General features: G+C 45.2%; 1 protein-coding gene across 3 annotated transcripts in view; it reads right to left on the minus strand.

The window, feature by feature from the left end:
- LOC146042529 (sulfotransferase 2B1-like) overlaps positions 1-23,122 on the minus strand; it is a 53,079-nt gene that overhangs the window by 18,505 nt on the left and 11,452 nt on the right. The window contains exons 1-2 of one of the 3 annotated variants that reach the window (XM_083162578.1): positions 19,116-19,291; positions 15,238-15,379 (exon numbers count right to left, since the gene is read on the minus strand). In XM_083162578.1, coding sequence (XP_083018704.1) covers positions 15,238-15,373 — 136 coding nt within the window. In that variant the 5' untranslated portion in view covers positions 15,374-15,379; positions 19,116-19,291. Of the gene's footprint in view, positions 1-15,237; positions 15,380-19,115; positions 19,292-20,173; positions 20,339-23,122 lie in introns of those variants that run through there. The other 2 variants (XM_083162576.1, XM_083162577.1) reach the window with 2 other exon arrangements.

The raw sequence follows: 23,122 nt of genomic DNA on the forward strand, positions 1-23,122 counted from the left end.
ATCTTTTCCACCAGGCACCTCTGAATTTTAAAGGACTTAGTGCTTAACGTCTTGTCGGAGTTATCCTATTCAAGAAAACTGTGGAAATTGTATCTATGCCTCTTGGTATGTCAATGGTTCAAATTATCTTCAAACCTCATGGAAACCTGAATTTTTCCTTTTTTCTTTTTTTCTTTTGTTATTCTTCTTATAACCTGTTCTTCCATCTTCCCAGAATGTTCTTTTGACAATTTTGGCCAATCAAATGTTAATTTAATAATATCTCTAAAAGTAAAGTCCTTTTTATGTTGTTATTAAAGTAATAGATGTAGGAATTGTTATGTATATTTTTAAGAATATATGTATGTTTATGTTTATAGCGAACCCCTGATGAGGTCCCGTGTAGGGACGAAACGCGTTGGCTTCATCTATGTGCTGTTATGAATTATACCACTGAACTTTTTATGGTCTGAAACAACCACCACTGTTGTGTGGAACAAGAGACATTTTAATAAATTTGTATGAATTTTGGACTTTACTTTTATTGTTTTGAAATCTGAGTTAAGGCTATCCAGACCCAATTACTAAAGTTCTCAATAAGGGGCGCCAACTTACAACTGCCATCTATATATATATATTAGAGATGAGCGACGGGCCCTTTTTGAGGTTTTGGATCTGGATCTCCCTTCAGGTTTTGGATCTGGATTGGTTTTGGCAAAACCACCCTTGCGGGTTTTGGTTTTGGATCTGGATTTTTGGGGAAAAATGCTAAAAATTGCTAAAATAAGTGATTTTCGGCCTGTTTTTGCCCCTAAAGTATTATTGAGCTCAACAACATTAATTTCCACTCATTTCTATTCAATTTTGATCACTTCACAGCTCACAAAATTGTTTTCATTTACTGTAGTAGGGCCAAAAGGTTATACCGAGGTAACTGGATGACTTAGGCGACAGCAATGGGCATCACATACATGTGGACCTTACACTTCCAACCTGGCACATCTTGGAAGCCGAGCAGCTCTGCAGGGGCAGACAGGGTGGCAGTTTAATAAACTACCCCCCCCCCCCAAAAAAAAAGAGCAAAGAATCCAAAGATGTGCAAGTTCAAATTGTCCTTGGAAACTCCCACCCACCCATAGTTTTACTAGTAGCTGCGCTCCTCTGTTAGAACCTTAAAACAAGTACCAAGACCCCTATGTGGCTTGATTGTGCACTGTTTTTACCGTGTGCAGCCAAGGAGCAGTGGGCGTTTGGTGCAGCACTGACTTTGTCTGCAAGTGTTTATCTGTTTTGATCAGTTTAATATCCAATAAGACCCCTATCTGGCGTGATTGTGTGAGTGATTGATTATTAATTAATTTAATCTGATTGGTCAACTTTGGGATTATTACCAGTCGCTTCTTAATCCATTACCTAATGGGTAGAGGGGAGGGGGGTAATTGGTGGCACATGAACGAGTTCCTCCACCCCTCTAGAACCCCTGGGTTGGAGATCCCTATCTACCCCTATAGACCCCTATCTAGGTTGTGAGGTCTATCAGTCTGCGACATCTGTCACCCAATTTATCGCTAAGGTTAATTCGTTTGATATGACTGGCTAGGCGTGCGTTCCCTTTCCTCCCTTACCACTTCACAAATTCACATGTGTCCCTCCCGAAGCTGCGCACTCGGTCTAATTGGATGACCATTCCCATCTGTTGGGCCTCCTTCTTCCCACTCACCCATCCATTCATCCATCCTGGACATCCTATCCAAAAAGAAGTAGGATAGAGAGGAGATCATGGATGTCCCGGAGGAAATATTTCCATTAATAATAGATGATGTGGAGAGAGAAGCACCCATCTCCCCACCATTCATCCATCATATCCAAAAAAAGAATTTAACTCTCCAAAGAGCCAAAAAACAACGAAGAAAGAGCAAGATAAAGATTTGCTTGGGCCCTCCCACCCAGCCGTCCATCCTGGACATCCTATCCAAAAAAAGAAGTACGCTTATTATAGATGAGATCATAGATGTCCCGGAGGAAATATTTCCATCAATAATAGATGATGTGGAGAGCGAAGCACCCATCTCCCCACCATTCATCCATCATATCCAAAAAAAGAATTTAACGCTCCAAAGAGCCAAAAAACGACAAAGAAAGAGCAAGATAAAAATTTGCTTGGGCCCTCCCAACCAGCCATCCATCCTGGACATCCTATCCAAAAAAAGAAGTACGCTAATTATAGATGAGATCATAGATGTCCCGGAGGAAATATTTCCATCAATAATAGATGATGTGGAGAGCGAAGCACCCATCTCCCCACCATTCATCCATCATATCCAAAAAAAGAATTTAACGCTCCAAAGAGCCAAAAAACGACAAAGAAAGAGCAAGATAAAAATTTGCTTGGGCCCTCCCAACCAGCCATCCATCCTGGACATCCTATCCAAAAAAAGAAGTACGCTAATTATAGATGAGATCATAGATGTCCCGGAGGAAATATTTCCATCAATAATAGATGATGTGGAGAGCGAAGCACCCATCTCCCCACCATTCATCATCATATCCAAAAAAAGAATTTAACGCTCCAAAGAGCCAAAAAAAAAAAACCGAAGAGGTGCAAGATGAAATTGTCCTTGGGCCCTCCTACCCACCCTTATGTTGTATACAGGACATGCACAGTTTAACAAAACAATCATTTCAGCGACAGGGACTTCAGCGGCAGGGACTGTCAACTGTTGCTGAAATGATTGGTTTGTTTGGGCCCCCACAAAAAAACTGGCAATGGGCAGTGCACAAACTGGCTTTACAAGATGTCATTTTTAAAAAAGAAAAAAAAAATGCTTCATAGACCCAAAAAAACAAAGAGGTGCAAGAAGAAATGGTCCTTAGGCACTGCACAAACTGGTTTCACACGATGTCATCCTCAGCATCCGATTCCTCACCCTTATCCTCTTCTTCACACACAATTAATTCGTCGTCGCTGGAATCAACCAATACAGGAGGACTGTGTGTATTAGGAGGACGTAATTGCTGGTGAATGAGGTCCAGTTGGTGGAATTTGAAATTCATTTTTATGAACATCATCTTCTCCACGTTTTGTGGAAGTAACCTCCTATACCGATCGCTAACAAGGTTCCCAGCTGCGCTGAAGACTCTCTCAGAATATACACTGGAGGGTGGACAACTTAAATAAAGCAAAGCCAGTTTGTGCAAAGGACGCCACATTGTCCATTCTATTATTGGCAAGAAAAAAAGGCAGTCTGACATACCTATATCGATGCTATCGGCAAAGTAGTCATCCACTATTCTTTCAATTGTGATAGCATCATAGTCAGTAGCAGTCGACATGTCCATTATGCTAGGAAGCTCCTTCAGTCCGGACCAAATGTCAAATATATTTTCGGACTGAATAGCAGTGGGTCTCTTAGGAAAATTTTGCTTTTTCCTCGCAACCCCAGTGGTAGAAATTGAAGGAGGAGAAGTTGTGTGCCTGCCACTTTCCGCTTCAGCTGACAATTTTTGGACCAAGAGGTCTTTGCACCTCTGCAGATTTGTTCCCATTGATAACAAAGACACAATGTAAGATTTAAACCTAGGATCCATTATTGTCGCCAAAATATAATGATCTAATTGTAAGAGATCGACGACCCTTGGATCCTTGTTAAGTGAACTAATAGCGTGATCCACTAGTCCTACATATTTAGCAGATTCACTCTGCTTCAACTCCTCCTTCAATTTCGCCAACTGCTTTTGCAAAAGGCCTATCAAGGGAATGACCTGGCTCAAGCTGGCAGTGTCAGAACTAACTTCGCTTGTAGCAGCCTCAAAGGGCTGCAGGATCTTGCACACCACGGAAATTATTCTCCACTGAGCTTGACTCAGGTGCATTCCCGTTCCTCTCCCAATGTCATAGGTCGAGGTGTAGGTTTGGATGGCCTTTTGCTGCTCCTCCATCCGCTGAAGCATATAGAGGGTGGAATTCCACCTCGTGACCACCTCTTGCTTCAGCAGATGGCAGGGCAAATTTAGCTTTTCTTGCAAGTCTTGCAATCTCCTGCACGCACTTGCAGAATGGCAAAAATGTCCACAAATTTTCCGAACAACTGACAACATCTCTTGAACACCCCAGTCATGTAATGCACTCACAATATTGGTGGCATTGTCGGATACCACAAATTCCATGGAGAGTCCAAGTGGGGTAAGCCATTGCGCAATGACTTCCCGTAGTTTTTCTAGGAGGTTTTCCGCTGTGTGCCTTTTACTGAAACCGGTGATACACAGTGTAGCCTTCCTCTGAATAACAATGGGAGATGATGTTGCTGCTGCTGCTGCTGTTGGTGCTGCTGCTGAAGGCAAAACATCCACCCAGTGAGCAGTCACAGACATGTAGTCTTTTGTTTGCCCTGTTCCGCTTGTCCACATATCCGTGGTTAAGTGGACAGTGGGTACAGAGGCATTTTTAAGGAGAGTAACAATGCTTTTTTTAATGTCCGTGTACAGTCTGGGTATTGCCTTCCTGGAGAAGTGGAACCTAGATGGAATTTGGTAACGGGGACACAGGATCTCTAGCAACTGGTTAAAACCCACAGAATTAATTGCGGATACTGGAAGCACGTCTATTACCAACATAGTTGTTATGGCATCAGTAATACGCTGTGCAACGGGGTGACTGCTGGCTTACTTCATCCCCCTTGCAAAGGATTGACTTACAGTCAGTTGCTTGGCTAAGTGATCAGGACTAGCATTCCTGGTCCCCTTCCTGGAAGCAGCAGCACCAGCAGAAGCAACAGGTGTAGCTGTTAAGGATGCTTCTGAGGAATCCAGGATAGGAGAGGATCCAGTCAGGATCATGACATTGGGTGCAGGACTTCCCAATCCCATAATCTCTGAGGATGTGGATGATGCAGGTGTTTTAGGAGATAGCAGGCCCTTGGATCTAACAGAGAAAGGGGAGCAGGACGGTGACCCTGGCAGGCTGCTACATGTTTGTTCACATTTTCTTTTGACAATAACTTATGATGGATGCACTGCAAATGACGTAACAGTGATGAGGTCCCAAGGTGCTGCACGTCCTTACCTCTACTTACAATAGCTTTACAAACGCTACACACGGCTTGACAGTTGTTGTCCAGATTTGGGTAGAAATAATTCCATACATACAAGGTGGATTTTTTTGTCTTTTGCCCAGGCATGACAATGGGCTTCTTCAAACCCCTGACAACAACTGTCTCCGTTGGTGCCTTTAAACAACACACAACATCATCCTCAACATCATTATCATTCACATCCCTCTGTGTGTCAGCTACATCAACAGAATCCACATCCTCATCCAATTCCTCAGAAGCATCCTTAATAACCAGGTCAGCATCTTTACTGTGGATGCTCTTGCACACACTTGCAGAGGGCACGCAAATAGTGGAATGAACCTCCTCTTCATGAAAAGTATTTGAAAGGTCCGGCTCACATATGGCATCCGCGGACACACTTAGGGGTTTATTCTGGGTCGGGCGGTTGGGCCGTACGCGTACGTTCCGGGATTTTTTTTGATCTGCGCATGCGTACCTTCCGCAATGCGCAGGTGCGACAACTCCACAACGCTCACGGACGGTTCTTTCCGTGCGAAAAAACCTGTCCGCAAGAGTACAGTCATTGTGGGCGGTATAGGGGCGTGTTGAGGGGAGCGGACGAAATAATGAGGGAAACTGGGCGTAAACATGGGCGTACACGGGGGTGTGCACAATAAATGTACGGTGCTACTACCGCTCGATCGGCGAAAGCACCGTGCATTTCGGACACAAAACAGGCGGACGCCACCGCCACCTCCAGACCACCCCTACAGATACCGCATGAGAGCGGACGCCTGGGTCTGCTAATTAACGCTGATTACTACTCAAAAACATACACCTGAATGTAATAAGCAATGCTGCAGTCTATTAAGTCCAAACCATTATTTCACTACCTGCAAGCCACACACAGCACTCAACCACATTGGAAGCTTATCTTTCTACACTTCTCTACATGTAAAGGTTGGTTTAATTTTAGTTAAGATTCTTTTTAAGACCTGCTTATATATGCCAAGGTAGTTATTTGGAAACCATTTACACACATTCAGTAAGTGTTTTCATATACTTTAAACAGCAGCACACTCAATCTACACAAGTCGACATGTGTCAACGTTTTAACTGTAATACAAACATATTTTTTGTATTTATGATAAAAATACATAAACCACATCTAACAGCTACAAGGATGTTTCAGCAATGTTTTAAGGCCATGGCCACTATTTTGCACACAATCTTTGTATTGTACCCAAAATACATAACTTTACCACTTTCTGATGTGCTATGAATTGGATTTTACTACACTTTATTACTGGATGTAAGATGCCACCAATCACATCTCTCAAGCATTGTTGCCGTTTTTATATCTTTTTCTGAGCGTTGTTGCTATATCTTTATATTACACCTCTTGGGCATTGTTGCCATTCATTCCTTGATCCATCATAACGCATGGTTGCGCCCTATAAGGGTTATCACCTAGCATCACCACCCTTCGGGGAATCCGGGGACCCCTATCATAGTGTCAGGTGAGTTAGTTGTCCCCTTGCTCTCCTCTGGTCTTGGTGGGCGTGTTGTCACTCTTAAGACCAGGTGGCATCGGGGTTGGAGCTGGACTAACCAGCTCCTTCGGACGCGGCTATTATTGGCGAAGCCTAGTTCCGCACACGTCCGCCAACTCCAGCTCGAGGCAACGGAGGTAGGGCAAGATAGGTGGTCCCTATTCCCTTACAACATGTTTGCATCAATTATGGCCTGCATCTGAGTGGATATTTATATTCAAAACTCCCGCCTTGAACAAGGGGCGTATATTTTTCCCCGCAATGTAGTAGCTAATTTACGCCGATATTTCCCGCCGATGATCTTTGCAGATAATTACTGCTTAAATTACGCAGGTCTCCACGCGCCTGAGCATTCACCTGTACATGCACATACACAGGTTGTTGACCATTGAGTGCTACATGTTGAAATGTGTGCACATGTCATTCCAATGATGAGTGTTTTCAGGTGGTCTCTGTTGGAGTACGTGTATGCTTTCTTAAACAAATTTATAAACATACCAACGTTACAATGCTTTCCTTACACTTGCTATGAGGATTGATTTGTCATACACCAACATGTTGTATGTGCGTTGCTATAAGCGTGTGTATTAGTAGATGGTTGTGTGTATAATTTTTCACACACTGTATATACAGTACGTGTCTCTCTACATTGAAAGCATAATGTATGTTATGGTGTGCATATCGGAATGGTCCGCGAAAGTTTTTATTCGCATACATATTGTTGATGTAAGATGGATTAATAAAGTTAACAATAAAAAAAACTAGGTTTTAGACCATTCAGCAACCACCAAAAGTTATATAATAACTTTAATAATAAATATTAAAAACAATAATAAAACAATTAATAACTGCGCCATTGCCAATATGTCTTTGACACAGGCTGCCCCATTCTCCACCCAGGAACTGATGGCCCTGGTCTATGTTATGGACCATCGCCTGGGGGCCAGGGGCCCTTATGTCTCCAATATGGAGAAGCGCCGGGTGTATAACGCTGCCCGGCGCTTAATTTACGCCAGGACCCACGTCCAGAGAAGCCTGGGGCAGGTGGAGAGGCGCTGGTCGGACCTGCGCACCCGGCAGCTAGTGCTTCTATGCACACTTCGGCGGCATATTAGACGATGTAAGTATATATTTATTCTCAAATATGTATGCGTTTTTTAGCAATGGTTTCAGGAATTACTTTTAAAATGTGCATGAGTATGTGGGTGTATAGGGGTGTATGTGGGTGTATGTGGGTGTATAGGGGTGTATGTGGGTGTATAGGGGTGTATAGGGGTGTACGTGGGTGTATAGGGGTGTATGTGGGTGTATAGAGGTGTACATGGATAAGTTTGAATTTTGTGTGTAGCAGATCTTAAAATTTTCACGAAATTTTTTTAAATCTAAATGTAAATGTATCATTTATATTTATATGACCATGACTAATGTAATTTTTTCTTTCACTTCTTTTCATGAAACGCAACATTCAATATCAATACCATCAACATGAACATTTCAGCACGCGCAAGGGCACGCATGAGGGCCAGAGAGGAGGCCCAGCTGCAGGAGGCCCAGCTGCAGGAGGCCCAGCTGCAGGAGGAGGATTTGGTGGAGACCACCTTGGGGCCTGCTGGTACCCACACCATCTCCCCCTCCACTTCCACCAGCCAGTCTCCCACCCCAGCCTCTCACCCACCCCCAGCCACTCACCCACCCCAGCCAGGCATCTGCCCCCAGCCAGGAATCTGCCTCCACCAGTCAGCTGCTACTGGACACCCATCCAGTGAAGAACAGGATGGCAGAAGTAGCCATAAGTAAACAATGTGCCAAATGTTTACATACACATTTGTACACATAAACAATCACAGCACCCACATAAGTATATCCAACATCATCATTAGTTGCAACATATTAATGCAGTGAGAGCCATAGCTGTGGCCTGGCCTCCTCCAGGAACAAGGGTCCCCTTGGTGTGGCCACGCCTCACCCCTTGAGTATTTGACATAACAGTACATCCAATGACATATCCTACAGTAGTGGTGTTGAAGTTATGTGGGCTCAGCTGTTGTATAACTACACTTCCCAGCATGATGTGCAACATTCATTTATAGATTGGTTTGTTAATAGTGTGTGTGGCCATGCGGCTGCATGCTTTTCACAAAAAGCTTTAGGCCTATAATTTGTACAGCAATGTCCTACTTTTTAAATAGTAAAGAGTGCTTAAGCCGCAACATTACCCTTAAATAGCACAGGTTAATTGTGAGGTTTGAGGTGATTCCACCAGCACAAACCTCCCAATTGTGATGCAGCATACATTCATCCAAGAAGGAGGAAATTATTTAATGTTATGTAATATGTACACTATGTGTGTGAAAACATAATACGAATTAGTACCGTGTTTACAGCATACCCATCTTCAATGTAGTTGAAAAATGTGTGTGGCATTCACCCTTAACTCACAACTTATTATTATGTTAAAATACAACAAACATTTGTGTATATTATACATTAAATATAATGTTTTTTTTCCCTTCACTACAGACACTGAACAGCACCAGGATGATGTGGGCCAGATTCTCCAGGAAATATTCCTCACTCTGGTGTATTTGAACCTGCTTTTTGCCCGACTGGAGGCCCTCCTTTAATTTTTTATTTCTATTCATTAATATGTTTTATATAAATAAATGTTTGTGTTCAGTTAGAAGTTGCCTGTGTTTTTATTCATAAATATGTTAGAGGGTTTGTAAGGGCAGTACATACAGATGTGTAATGTAATTTATATTTTTAATTTGAGGTGAGGGGTAGTGATTGATGTGTGAATGTTTGTGTTTTTGAGTTAAATAACACATAGTGAAAATGCATGAATGTTTAATGTTGTTAGATGAAAACATCACTCATAACATCAGGGTAGGTATACATGTTAAAAATTCGGATCCAACTAATTATGGTCATAATTTAGGACATACACACAAACACCAACATAACTTTCTTTAAAAGTAAAAGCAATGTGGGGACACATAGATAGTGATTAAAATGCCACATTAGAACATAATAAATATACATGTAAGGAGGGTTAAAATTTATTTTTAATAGGGTGTTCATTAAGGTAGACAATTGAGGTAATAGAAAACAATAATTGATTAACAATTAGAATAATTCATTTAATTGCCTTAATCATAGTTGAAAGGCTAGATTAGCAGGGCCATATATGTGAAGGATATGCCAGCGTGCACGGACGTACGCTCACGATCGGTGACATACGCTGAGTTTTCCATTGAAAACATGCGAGACCCGTCCGTGCAAGGTGGCTTTACGCTAAGACAGCCGTAAGATGTCGGTGTGATAGGGGACGAGACCTGTCCGTAGACGGTGGCGTACGCTCTATTGTACGCCAGTTATCGGAGTCTAAGAGGAGATCCATCCGTGTAAAGTGGCGTACGCTCAAGTGTACGCCACTCCCCTTTGTCGGTCTTTGTGACCGTCCGTGTGCGGTTGTTTTGTGGGTGGACTTTCGCTTACCGTCCGCATACGGGAAACGTACGGTGATGCGGAACGTACGTACGTTTGGCCGCCCGAACCAGAATAAGGTCCTTAGACTCTCCTCAGGGATTTGTGACATTTGTGAACTCGCCTTTGTCTTAAAAACTTTCCTTCTTTTTTTTGGAAATAGTAGCAGAAGGGCTACCATCATTCTTCTGAGATGCTGTACCATCAGTCAGAAACAAAGGCCAAGGCCGTAGCCTTTCCTTCCCACTGCGTGTGGTGAAAGGCATATTGCCACTTTTATTTTTCTCTGCAGGGGTCTTAGATTTTTTTTTATGGACCATTGTAAAATGAGATTTCTGCTTTGCTTTTACATGGCCTCTAGGCCTTTGACCATCGGCCTTGCCATCATGAATCTGACTGGTGGTACCAGCTTCAGCACTTCTATCAGTTTGCTGAACACCCACTATTTCCTCCTCCATCATCCTCCAAAAATTAGTTTTTATTTTATTAATTTTAATTATTATTCCTATTGACACAGCCCTTTACACTGGACACTAGATATATGTCGTCACACTGGACACTGGATATATGTCGTCACATAATGGATATATGTCACACTGGACACTGGATATATGTCGTCACACTGGACACTGGATATATGTCGTCACACTGGACAATGGATGTATGTCACACTGGACAATGGATGTATGTCACACTGGACAATGGATATATATGGTCACACTGGACACTAGAAATATGTGGTCACACTGGACACTGGAAATATGTCGTCACACTGGACACTAGAAATATATCGTCACACTGGACAATGGATATATGTCATCACACTGGACACTAGAAATATGTTGTCACACTGGACACTAGAAATATGTCGTCACACTGGATATATGTCGTCACACTGGACACTGGATATATGTCGTCACACTGGACACTAGAAATATGTAGTCACACTGGATATATGTCGTCACACAGGACACTAGAAATATGTCATCACACTGGACACTGGATATATGTTGTCACACTGGACAATGGATATATGTTGTCACACTGGACAATGGATATATGTTGTCACACCACTGGACAATGGATATATGTCGTCACACTGGACAATGGATATATGTCGTCACACTGGACACTAGAAATATGTCGTCACACTGGACACTAGAAATATGTCGTCCCACTGGACACTGGATATATGTAGTCACACTGGACACTAGAATTATGTCGTCACACTGGACACTGGATATATGTCGTCACACTGGACACTGGATATATGTCGTCACACTGGACAAAGGATATATGTCGTCACACTGGACACTAGAAATATGTCATCACACTGGACACTAGAAATATGTCATCACACTGGACACTAGAAATATGTTGTCACTCTGGACACTGGATATATGTCGTCACACTGGACACTGGATATATGTCGTCACACTGGACACAGGATATATGTTGTCACACTGGACACTGGATATATGTCGTCACACTGGACACAGGATATATGTTGTCACACTGGACACTGGATATATGTCGTCACACTGGACAATGGATATATGTCGTCACACTGGACACTAGAAATATGTTGTCACACTGGACACTAGAAATATGTCGTCACACTGGATATATGTCGTCACACTGGACACTGGATATATGTCGTCACACTGGACACTAGAAATATGTAGTCACACTGGATATATGTCGTCACACAGGACACTAGAAATATGTCATCACGTACAGTGGCTGCAGTAATACAAGGGGCTGTGTCCAGTGTGACGGCCTATATCCATTGTCCAGTGTCACGAGTCACGACATATATCCTGTGTCCAGTGTGACGACATACATCCTGTGTCCAGTGTGACATCATATATCCATTGTCCAGTGTGACAACATATATCCAGTGTCCAGTGTGACAGATATATCCATTGTCCAGTGTGACAGATATATCCATTGTCCAGTGTGACAGATATATCCATTGTCCAGTGTGACGACATATATCATGTGTCCAGTGTGACGACATATATCCAGTGTCCAGTGTGATGACATATATCCAGTGTGACGACATATATCCAGTGTCCAGTATGACGACATATATCCAGTGTCCAGTGTGACGACATATATCCAGTGTCCAGTGTGACATATATCCTGTGTCCAGTGTGACGACATATATCCTGTGTCCAGTGTGACATATATCCTGTGTCCAGTGTGACGACATATATCCTGTGTCCAGTGTGACGACATATATCCAGTGTGACATTTAACCATTGTGTGACGGCATATATCCAGTGTCCAGCGTGACATATATCCTGTGTCCAGTGTGACGACATATATCCTGTGTCCAGTGTGACTACATATATCCAGTGTCCAGTGTGACATCTAACCATTGTGTGACGGCATTTATCCTGTGTCCAGCGTGACATATATCCACTGTCCAGTGTGACGACATATAGCCTGTGTCCAGTGTGACGACATATATCCAGTGTCCAGTGTGACATCTAACCATTGTGTGACGGCATATATCCTGTGTCCAGCGTGACATATATCCATTGTCCAGTGTGACGACATATAGCCTGTGTCCAGTGTGACATATCCTGTGTCCAGTGTGACGACATATATCCTGTGTCCAGTGTGACGACATATATCCAGTGTCCAGTGTGACGACATATATCCTGTGTCCAGTGTGACGACATATATCCTGTGTCCAGTGTGACGACATATATCCTGTGTCCAGTGTGACATATATCCATTGTCCAGTGTGACTACATATATCCAGTGTCCAGTGTGACATGCAACCATTGTGTGACGGCATATATCCTGTGTCCAGCGTGACATATATCCATTGTCCAGTGTGACGACATATATCCAGTGTCCAGTGTGATGGCTGTGTCCAGTGTACAGGAGCTGTGTCCAGGAGCGGTGTCCATTGTTCAAGGGCTGTGTCCAGTGTGACGGCTGTGTCCAGTGTACAGGAGCTGTGTCCAGAGGCTGTGTCCATTGTCCAGGGGCTGTGTCCAGGGTGACGGGCTGTGTCCAGTGTCCAGGGGCAGTGTCCAGGGGCTGTGTCCAGGGGCAGTGTCCAGTGTGACAGGCTGTGTCCAGTGTATAGTAAGAAAAATAAATAAAAGTAATAAATAAAATAAAAAACACATTTTTGGAGGATGATGGAGGAGGAAATAGTGGGAGATCAGCAACCTGATAGAAGTGCTGAAGCTGCTACCACCAGTCATGACAAGGCCGATACCTCTTTGCATTTTTTGCTCTTTGGAGCATTTCTCTTTTTTTTGGGATAGTTTATTAAACTGCCACCCTGTCTGCCCCTGGAGTGGTGCTCTGCTTCCAAGATGTGCCAGGTTGGAAGTGTAAGGTCCACATGTATGTGATGCCCACTGCTGTCGCTTAGCTTAGTCATCCAGCTACCTTGGTATACCCTTTTGGCCCAACTACAGTAAATGAAAACAATTTTGTAAGGTGTGAAGTGATCAAAATTGACTAGAAATGATTGGAAACTAATGTTATTGAGGTCAATAATACTTTTGGGGCAAAAACAGGCCCAAATTCTGTTATTTTAGCAATTTTTAGCATTCCCTGAACTGACGACGGGGCCCCCGAGCTCCGAAACGTTTTCACTCCTGCACAAGGAATAAAGTTCCTGCTGTTTTCACCATTTATCAGCCTCCGAGTGCCGCTTATTACTGCTGTGTATATATATATATATATATATATATATATATATATATATATATATCGGGGGAGACTGTGGTGGCACTCCGTAATGTCACCACTGAACGTGGTGGATATAGCAAGGTCTGGTGCCCTCCTGAAGGAGCGTACAAGACGCTCTGTACAAACGATGCAGTGGGGGGGGGCGGCACTCAGAAAAAAACGACAGGAGACGGCAGCTTGTGACCGACGTTTCAAAAGCCCTTGGGCTTTTTTTATCAAGGTTTCACAGCACCTTGATAAAAAAAGCCCAAGGGCTTTTGAAACGTCGGTCACAAGCTGCCGTCTCCTGTCGTTTTTTTCTGAGTGCCGCCCCCCCCCACTGCATCGTTTATATATATATATATATATATATATATATATATATATATATATATATATAGAAGAACGATACCCAGCGCATTAAGTCCAATGTCTTTTAGGCATATAACAATGTCCAATAAGTCCCGCAATGTGTGCTGCTCCACTTGTCGGATCCACCACGAATCCACAAAGGTATGCTTGCAAAAAGAAGGTAAATGAAGCGCACAGTCAGTAATATATATATAACACAATTTTACTTATAAAATACTGACGTACATTTAAGGGTAAAAACAGCAATGCTTGCCAGGGAGTAGACGGGCAGTGCGGCAGGACGGTCAGAATGGAAACAGCCGTAGGCGGTGATCAGTCGCCGGCAGGAACCTCATCAAACAACCGCTCACTCGGATCCACTCCTTCAGATCGACATGGACTGCAAAGACGCCACAGCGTCGGGATCACTGGAAGCCATGCCCAACGCGTTTCGTCACAGGTTCGGACTTCGTCCTCCCAACTTCTGTCCTGATGCGCGAGCGCCCGAAAAGGGGGCGGGCGTATGCAAATGACGTGGCTTATGCTAATTAGCCGCAACCTCATTTTCATACGAGAATAGACGCTGTGCGCATGCGCACAGCGTCTATTCTACTAGATTGGGGGGTCTCCCAACTGCCACCCCCCGCAGCGGGACGATGCCTGCCGCAGGTGGGACAGCGGGACAGGACCCGAAAATCGGGACTGTCCCGCTGTAATCGTGACAGTTGGGAGGTATGTATATATAACATTAATCCCCCCACCCCCTGCAGTTACGCATTGACCAAGTTTATACTGCCTTTACTGTGTGTTTTGACAGTGAAATATACTCCTGTGCAGTTTGCGGCCAGTTATGACAAGCGGGCCCCCCTGTCTAAAGTGCCCGGCATACCTCTCAGTGGCCCTGCTAACATAGCAGAGGAAACAGGAGGAATGGATGGAGTATGTAAGCACTTCAAGAGGTGAAAAAGTGTGTGTGCCAATGATGCTCCAATTTTTCTCTGTTTTTGTTTACCCCATTATCTAACTCACAGCTATGGCTGAGACCTGTATATGACAATAATCATTATGGAAAAACAGCCCAAATAGTGTACAGCATATACTGTACAATATATTACCTGATTTGGGGAAGGTTACATTGTAGATGTCATCATCCTGTACTTCAAATCCATTTTCTGCATAACTGAGACTCTCCTCTGAATATACTTTTGTTTCAAATCTGATTCCTTTGTACGTGAAATAATCAAATGTCATTTTTATCTGCAGACAAATTAAATATTAATTAATGAATATTAAAATCTTCAACAATTTAGATACATTTACATTTGGGCATTTACATTTGGGCATCACGGATGGTGTAATGGTTAGCATTACTGCCTCACAGTACTGAGGTGATGGGTTTGATACCCACCATGGCCTGTGTGGAGTTTGTATATCCCCCCCATGCTTGCGTTGGTTTCCTCCCACGTCCCAAAAATATACTGGTAGGTTAATTGGCTCCATACAAAAATTAACCCTAGAATGACTGTGTGTGCGTGTACATGTGGTAGGGAACATAGATTGTAAGCTCCAGTGGGGCAGGGACTTAAGTGAATGTTCAAATATTTTTGTAAAGCGCTGCTGAATATGGGCCTGATTTTAGTTCATTCGCTCCCCCGCGCATTTGCACGGGGGAGCGATGTTTTCATACTGCATATGCTCATTTCTGCACTTGTGCATACGTTGGATGCAAACGGGCATGGCGCACTGCTAGTTCGTCGTCCCGTTTGCACCCACCAGTGTGGGCAGGGGGGCGGCGGCTAGGGGTTGCGCCCTGGGAACACCCAGTGTTTCATGGGTGTTCCCATGAAAACGATGGGCATTCCCATGGAAATTAGGCAGTGACACGACTGCCGAGGGCGGGCAGCTGACATCACCGGATGCCTTCCCTTACAGGGAGCACGCAAAGCTAAGACACCGGAGAGTGCTCCTTCCAAATCATTCGAAAGTTGGAGACCATCAAATGATTTGGTTCCCGCACCCAAGGCTGCGAATGGATGTTTATGCAAAACATTGTTTCGCAGCCATGCAGGGAACTCAGCAAGTGAGGGGCGGGTCACTGTGCGAATGGCAGGTTGTGTTTAGTTCACACAAAACGCTGCAAAATTTCCAGCGTTACATATGGACCGGAATAAGGTCCTATGCGTGCACTATATAAGAAACTGTTACTAAATTATACATTTCAATTAAACACGAGCAAATCTGATCCAAAATGTATGGAATTTAATTAGCAGAAGATTAGTAACAAAAAAAACCTATTTCACGAGTGCAGTCTTAGCTTTCATAGTTTTCTTTTCCCATGGATTACTATTACATATTTTTTGGAAAATATCCAATATGTACACTATAGCCATTGTGCAGAATGAATAGAGAAGTGGCCAGAACACGTCATTCACATGTGACGCTACTTAGAGGCATGTACAGATTCTTATGCTTTAATCCAGTTATTCCTGCCACACAATATATTTTAGAATTCAGTTTAACAAGTACATTGATTTTGTATGGATGCTTGGATCCGATACGATTTGCCGGCGGTCGGGATCCCGGCGGTCGGAATCCCGACACTGGAATCCCGACCGCCGAAATCCCGACAAGGGGGGGACATGGATCGCCCCCCCTTGCGGGCTCGCTGCGCTCGCCACGCAGCGGGCCCGGTGCCTCGCTACGCTCGGCACGCTATTTTATTCTCCCTCTATGGGTGTCTTGGACACCCACAGAGGGAGAAAGTTTCGGGATTTCGGCGGTCGGGATTCCGACCGCCGGGATCCCGACCGCCGGCAAATTAACTGTATCCCGGATGCTTTTGTTTCCTTTTTTAAATATAGGCCAGGCAGTAGGGGATTAAGAGCACCTGGGCTCTGGGCTGTATTTATACAATGTAGTTACTAGAGAGGCATGGAGCAATAGAGATAAAGTTCCAGATGGGGTAATGCATGTGCGAGAACACAGATTTATGTAGCAGTAAAGTGGGGGCTATGTGACCATTATATAAACAGTCAGTTTATGCCCTTATGGTAGATCATTAGATCGACCCAAATTAGGTTGACACGCATTGGGTCGACCACTGAAGGTCAACATGGCTTAGGTTGACACATGCAATAGATCGACATGGCTAAGGTTGACAAGTTTGGAAGGTCGACACAAGCAGTAGGTCGACAATGGCTAGGTCAACACTCAAAAGGTCGTCATGAGTTTTTCACTTTTATTTAGCCGACATGTGCGGACACGCTATATTTCATGGCCTACTATCCAGCCAGCGAGCGCAGAGAGCCATGCGAGGGGACGTGGTACACTTAGACAGTGTCCATATCGACTGTGGTGACATTCGGGGAAAAAAATAGAAAAACTCATCTTTACCTCATTTATGGTGCAGAAAGGTGTTTTTTTTTTTTCGGGGGGGGGGGGGAGGGGGCTTTTTTGGCTTTGCACCAAAAGTTACGATGGTGAAGAGCAGGGCTGTTTATTAAATGTGGGTGCTATCGATTTAGTGTTGGGGCTGTTTGTTGGTAAATAGGTCTCTGAATTAAATATGAATGGTATAAATTAGAGATGTGCGGGCTCGGATTCCTCAGATCCGAGCCAGCACGGACGTCATCAATCCGGGCCCGGATACGAGCAGCGCTCTGCGCTTCCCGCCTTACTCGAATCCGGGCGCACGGGCAAAACGTCATCGCCCGGCTTTGGATTTTCGCGAGATCACTGAACCCTTAAATTCCGCAACCTCGCGCCGCCATCTTCACTCCAATCTCGGAGAAGGGTAGGGAAGGGTGTGCTGCTGCTGTGTGTGGTCTCTGCTGGGGCCCGTGCTGCTGTGTACTGTGTCTCTGCTCAGTGATCAAGACATCACCATTGCAAGGATGACTGGTGCTGTGTTCTGTCTCTCCTTTGTGCTGGGGCCTGCCTCTGCTGAGTCTGCTCCTGTATAGTCAGTCACAGTGTGATAGTCCACTGGTGCTGCTAGTGCCACTGCCTGCCCTGCACTGCCTAGTATCTGCTGCAGTCTGTTCTCTGCTGTTGCCACTGGCTAGTGCCTACCAGTACCTATTTCAGTATATAATTCCAGTGTGCCATACTTGCCTACTTTTTGAAATGGATTTCAGGGAGATTCCATACCTCCCAACTTGTGACCTGCCGCGCCGGAGGCGCGGCCGACCCTGAATGGGGGGGGGGGTTCCACAGCAAAGTGGGCGTGGCCTATTAGGCATGATCATGTCCCCATTGGGGACAGACTCGCACTGTGCGGTCTGGATTTTTAGCTGGGAATTGAGTATTCAGGGGTATTGGGAGGGCTTTGCAGGGAATCGGGGGACTGTCGCCTAAAATGGGAGCCTCCTGCAAAATCCAGGAGTGTCGGCAACCTACTATCAGCCTAAATAAACACAGGGGTCACTACCAGCCCACACACACACACAGGGGTCACTGCCAGCCTACACACACAGGGGTCACTGCCAGCCTACACACACACACACACACACACAAGGGTCACTACCGTCCCCCCCCCCCCCCCACACACACACACACACACAGAGGGGTCATTAGCTGCCAATACACACAGGAGTCACTACCTTACCATCACCCCCCCACACCCCCCCCCCCCCCACACACACACACAGGGATCCTACCTACACATATGAACAAATGCTCAGTGCCAGCCTAAAATTCACAGGAATCGCTGCCAGTAAACGCGCGTGCACACACACACACACACACACACAAACACACAGAACAGTGTTAGGCTATACACACACAGTGCATTCACACACAATGACACACACATACACACACAGTGCCAGGTTTAATAGATACACCCATAGGTCACCTACATACACACATTAAAGTCAGTGCCAAGCTAAAAAAACACAAAAAAACAAACAGATCACATGACATAGCTGCCTACACACAGGACCAGCCAGCATGGAGCTTCTGTGGCAGAACAACATCATCTACTACTACTAACCTGGGAACGGAGCACTCCTGCTCCTCCCCCAGCCTCTCCTCCGAGCTCCCAGCTGGCAGGTCTGTCAGTTTCCACACCAGCTGCTTTCTATGCCCGGTCCCCGTCTCTCCCCCTCCTCTGTGTCTCCAGCATGCAGCAGCAGCAGCTCTCAGAAGAGGCAGAGGGGAAGAGGTCAGAGGGGCGGGCTTCACTCACTGCTGCTCGGAGTCTCCCAGCTTGCTGACAGCTAGCAGGCTCTCACACTGATGTTGCGACGCGTAGTACTTCCAAGCCCCGACCACATCGCACCGGACTAGCGCATGCGCAGTCCGTTTTTTTTACCTCAGCTTTGAAATTCCGGGGGATTGTGGCGGCTTAGCGGGGGACCGGGAGAATGGTGTCTAAAGCGGGAGGCTCCCGCAAATTGCGGGAGAGTCGGCAAGTATGCAGTGTGCTGTTGCCCCTGGCTACCAGTACCTATCACAGTATATAATTCCAGTTTGCTGTTGCCACTGGCTACCAGTATTATTTATCACAGTATATAAATCCAGTCTGCTGTTTCCAGTGGCTACCAGTATTTATCGCAGTATATCAGGCCTGGACAACCTGTGGCTCTCCAGATGTTGTCAAACTACAAATCCCATCATGCCTTGCCACAGTTTTGCAATAAGGGAGTGTTAAAACTGTGGCAAGGCATGCTGGGATGTGTAGTTTCACAACATCTGGAGAGCCACAAGTTGGCCTGTCCTGCAGTATATAATTCCAGTCTGCTGTTGCCGCTGGCTACCAGTATTATTTATCAAAGTATATTAAAATCCAGTCTGCTGTTTCCACTGGCTACCAGTATTTATCGCAGTATATAATTCCAGTCTGCTGTTGCCGCTGGCTATCAGTATTATTTATCACAGTATATAAAAATCCAGTCTGCTGTTTCCACTGGCTACCAGTATTTATCGCAGTATATAATTCCAGTCTGTTGCCACTGGCTACCAGTATTGTTCTGACTCAATAACCAGGCTGTAAATGTAAGGCCTTTAAGACAGTTCATCTGTGTATGTCTATAGTGAACCAGTACTTACACCAGGAGACTTTGTCAGACAGTGTCAACTCAACTGAAGAGGCATGTATGAAGAATCCAGATGAGGGTTTATTTCAAGCTGATATTCTTGTAATAATGCACAAAAACAGTAGGTGAAAAGATAATAATTTGCCAGAGCTCAACAGGAATCAACTGAAGGTTAAGATGGCAGACATACAATGAGATAGAGATGGGAAGAAGGCAGGGCTAATGACATCAGAGCCCTACAGGAACAAGGAAGGGCAATTTTCACAAGAATGCAAAGCTTTGCAATAATAACATGACATTAACTGAACAGCATATGAAGACACATACTTCGTGGGACATGACAAGTATTTATTGCAGTATATAATTCCAATCTGCTGTTTCCACTGGCTACCAGTACTATCAGTCCAGGGGTGCCCACATGTGTGCTGTATCCATCCAGGGGTGCCCACATGTGTGCTGTATTTGTCCAGGGGTGCCCCCATCAGAGGCGTAGGGAGGGTGGATCCACTGGAGCACATGCTCCGGGCGCCAACATAGCACAAGGCGCCGGAGCCGCCAGGTCCCCTGCTCTCCCACTCCCTGCTGCGCTATATTCCTGCTCCCCCACTCCCCGCTGCTGGTAGCAGGCTGTGCAGGCTGACAGAGCTCTGGCACTCCAGTCAGCCCGCGCCGCATCTCTGGTTGCCAGGCAACCAGAGACGCTAGCTCTCCTTCCACCTTGGGCCCCCCCCTCCCCTCCCCTCCCCTCATCCCCCACATCCCCCACCCACTGCCTCCGTCTGTGGGGAGCGCCTGGTCCAGGTTGCTGCTGCTGGAAGTGGCAGGTGCAGGAGCAAAAGGCAGAGCTCTTTAGCCATGATGCAACCTCTGCCCTAGCCTCCGACCCCTCCCTCCCTCTCAAGTGCACTACGCAGTGGCAAGGGCGCAGGGACTCCAAGCTGTCTTCAAGGCCCGCAGCTCCCCACTGCACCCAGCCACTAAATGCTCAAAAGTCTGCAACCCCTCCCCTCGACCCCCCTGGCACCGCAGCTGCATCCTGCACCTGCATTCTGCACTGGACCCGAAGGCTGGCTGCTGGAGACTGTGCCTGGCTTGTACCTGTAGTGTGTGGGGTACACGCTACAGGTACAAGCCAGTCACAGTCTCCAAGTTCAATCTGCCAGATATATCATATAATCAGTGCTCCTGTGCCCTCTGACTGCTCCTGTCCAGCTGCTTGTTAGGACTCAGGAGTCAGGACACACAAGGCAGGCAGGTCAGCAAAGAGGTATTCTTCTTTGGGAGAATTATAGGTGTAACACTATGGGGGCTTTATGCATGGTGCACTATGGGGGGGGGCATTATGTGTGTAGAAATAATTATGTGTGGGCAACAAGCATGTAATCCCCCCAGACAATGAGCATGTAATCCCACGGGCAATGAGCATGTAATCCCCCTGGGCAACAAGCATGTAATCCCTCCCAGCAATGAGCATGTAACTACCACTGACAATGAGCATTTAGTCCATGTGGCAATGAGCGTACACCCCCCCCCCCCTGGCAAGGAGCATGTTAACCATGGCATCGAACATGAAACTCCTGACAACGAGCATGTAGGTAAGCACACTTTTATGGCATAATATGAAATGGGCATTATGGTGTGTAACATAATGTGTAATGAGCAAGATGGTGTGTGGTATAATATGTAATATATACATGTATACACCATATAAGTGTTGTTTAATGTGTAATGGGTATTTTGGTTTGTGGCATAATGTGTAAAGGGCATTGCTGTGAGTGGAATAATGTGTAATGGGCATTACAGAATGTGGCATAATGTGTAATAGGTAATTTGGTGTGGGTTCTAATAGGTAATGGGCATTACGGTGTGAGGCATAATAGGTAATTGGCATTACAGTGTGGGGCATAATAGGTCATTTCCATTATGGTGTGTGGCCTAATATGTAATTGGCATTACGGTGTGAGGTGTATTGGGCATCACAGTGTGAGGCGCAACGTGTAATGGGCATTACGGTGTGTGGTATAATGTGTAATGGGCATTAGGTCATGTGGTATGCTATGTAATGGCTCTGTGAGGTGTAATAGACATTACGGTGTACGTTTTTGGCACATGCCTTCTGCGCGCATTGTCCCTATTTTACAAAACTTTGTCAAGCCCTGGCATAATGTGTTATGGGCATTATGGTGTGTGGCAGTACTGTGTGTAGCTTTATGTGTGATGGGCATTATGATGTGTGGCATTATGTGGAATAGGCATTATGTGTGATTGGCATTACTGTGCGTGGCATTATGTGTAATGGGTATTACGGTTTGTTATAAGTATGTAATGAGCATTACGGTTTGTTATATAGTATGTAATAGGCATCATGTGTGGCCTTATGAGTAATTGGCATTACGACATGTGGCTTTATGTGTAATGGGTATTACAATATTTGCTTAAATGTGCAATGTGCATTATGGTGTGCGGTATAATGTTAGGCCGCGGCCCTTTTCACTGCGCAAGATCCTCGCCTACAACAAATTAGGGGGGGGGGGCGTGAAACATGCCCATGATCCGGGGGCCGTGGCACCTAGCTACACCACTGGCCCCCATGTGTCCTGTATCAGTCCTGGGGTGCCCGCATGTGTGCCGTATAATTCCAGGGGTGCCCCATGTGTCCCATATCAGACCAGGGGAGCTGCCCTTTTTTTTTAATGAAAATAAAATTAAGTTTTTTTTTTTTACTGCAAGGGCTGTTAAATGCGCTCTAGTCCAGGGGTGAGCCAAGAGTGCTGTATAATTCATGGGGTGTTGCTCAGTAAGGTGTGCTGCTCTTTTTTATAATTAAAAGAATACACATTTTTATTTTTACTGCAGGAATTTGTCTGCCGTATAATTCCATGCCTGCCGCCATGTGTGCCGTAACAGTCCAGGGGTGCCGCCATCTGTGCCGTATAATTCCATGTGTGCTGTATCAGGTCAG

This window comes from Crinia signifera, chromosome 19 (assembly GCF_055691185.1).
Source record: "Crinia signifera chromosome 19, ASM5569118v1, whole genome shotgun sequence".
NCBI classification, from domain to species: Eukaryota; Metazoa; Chordata; class Amphibia; order Anura; family Myobatrachidae; genus Crinia; species Crinia signifera.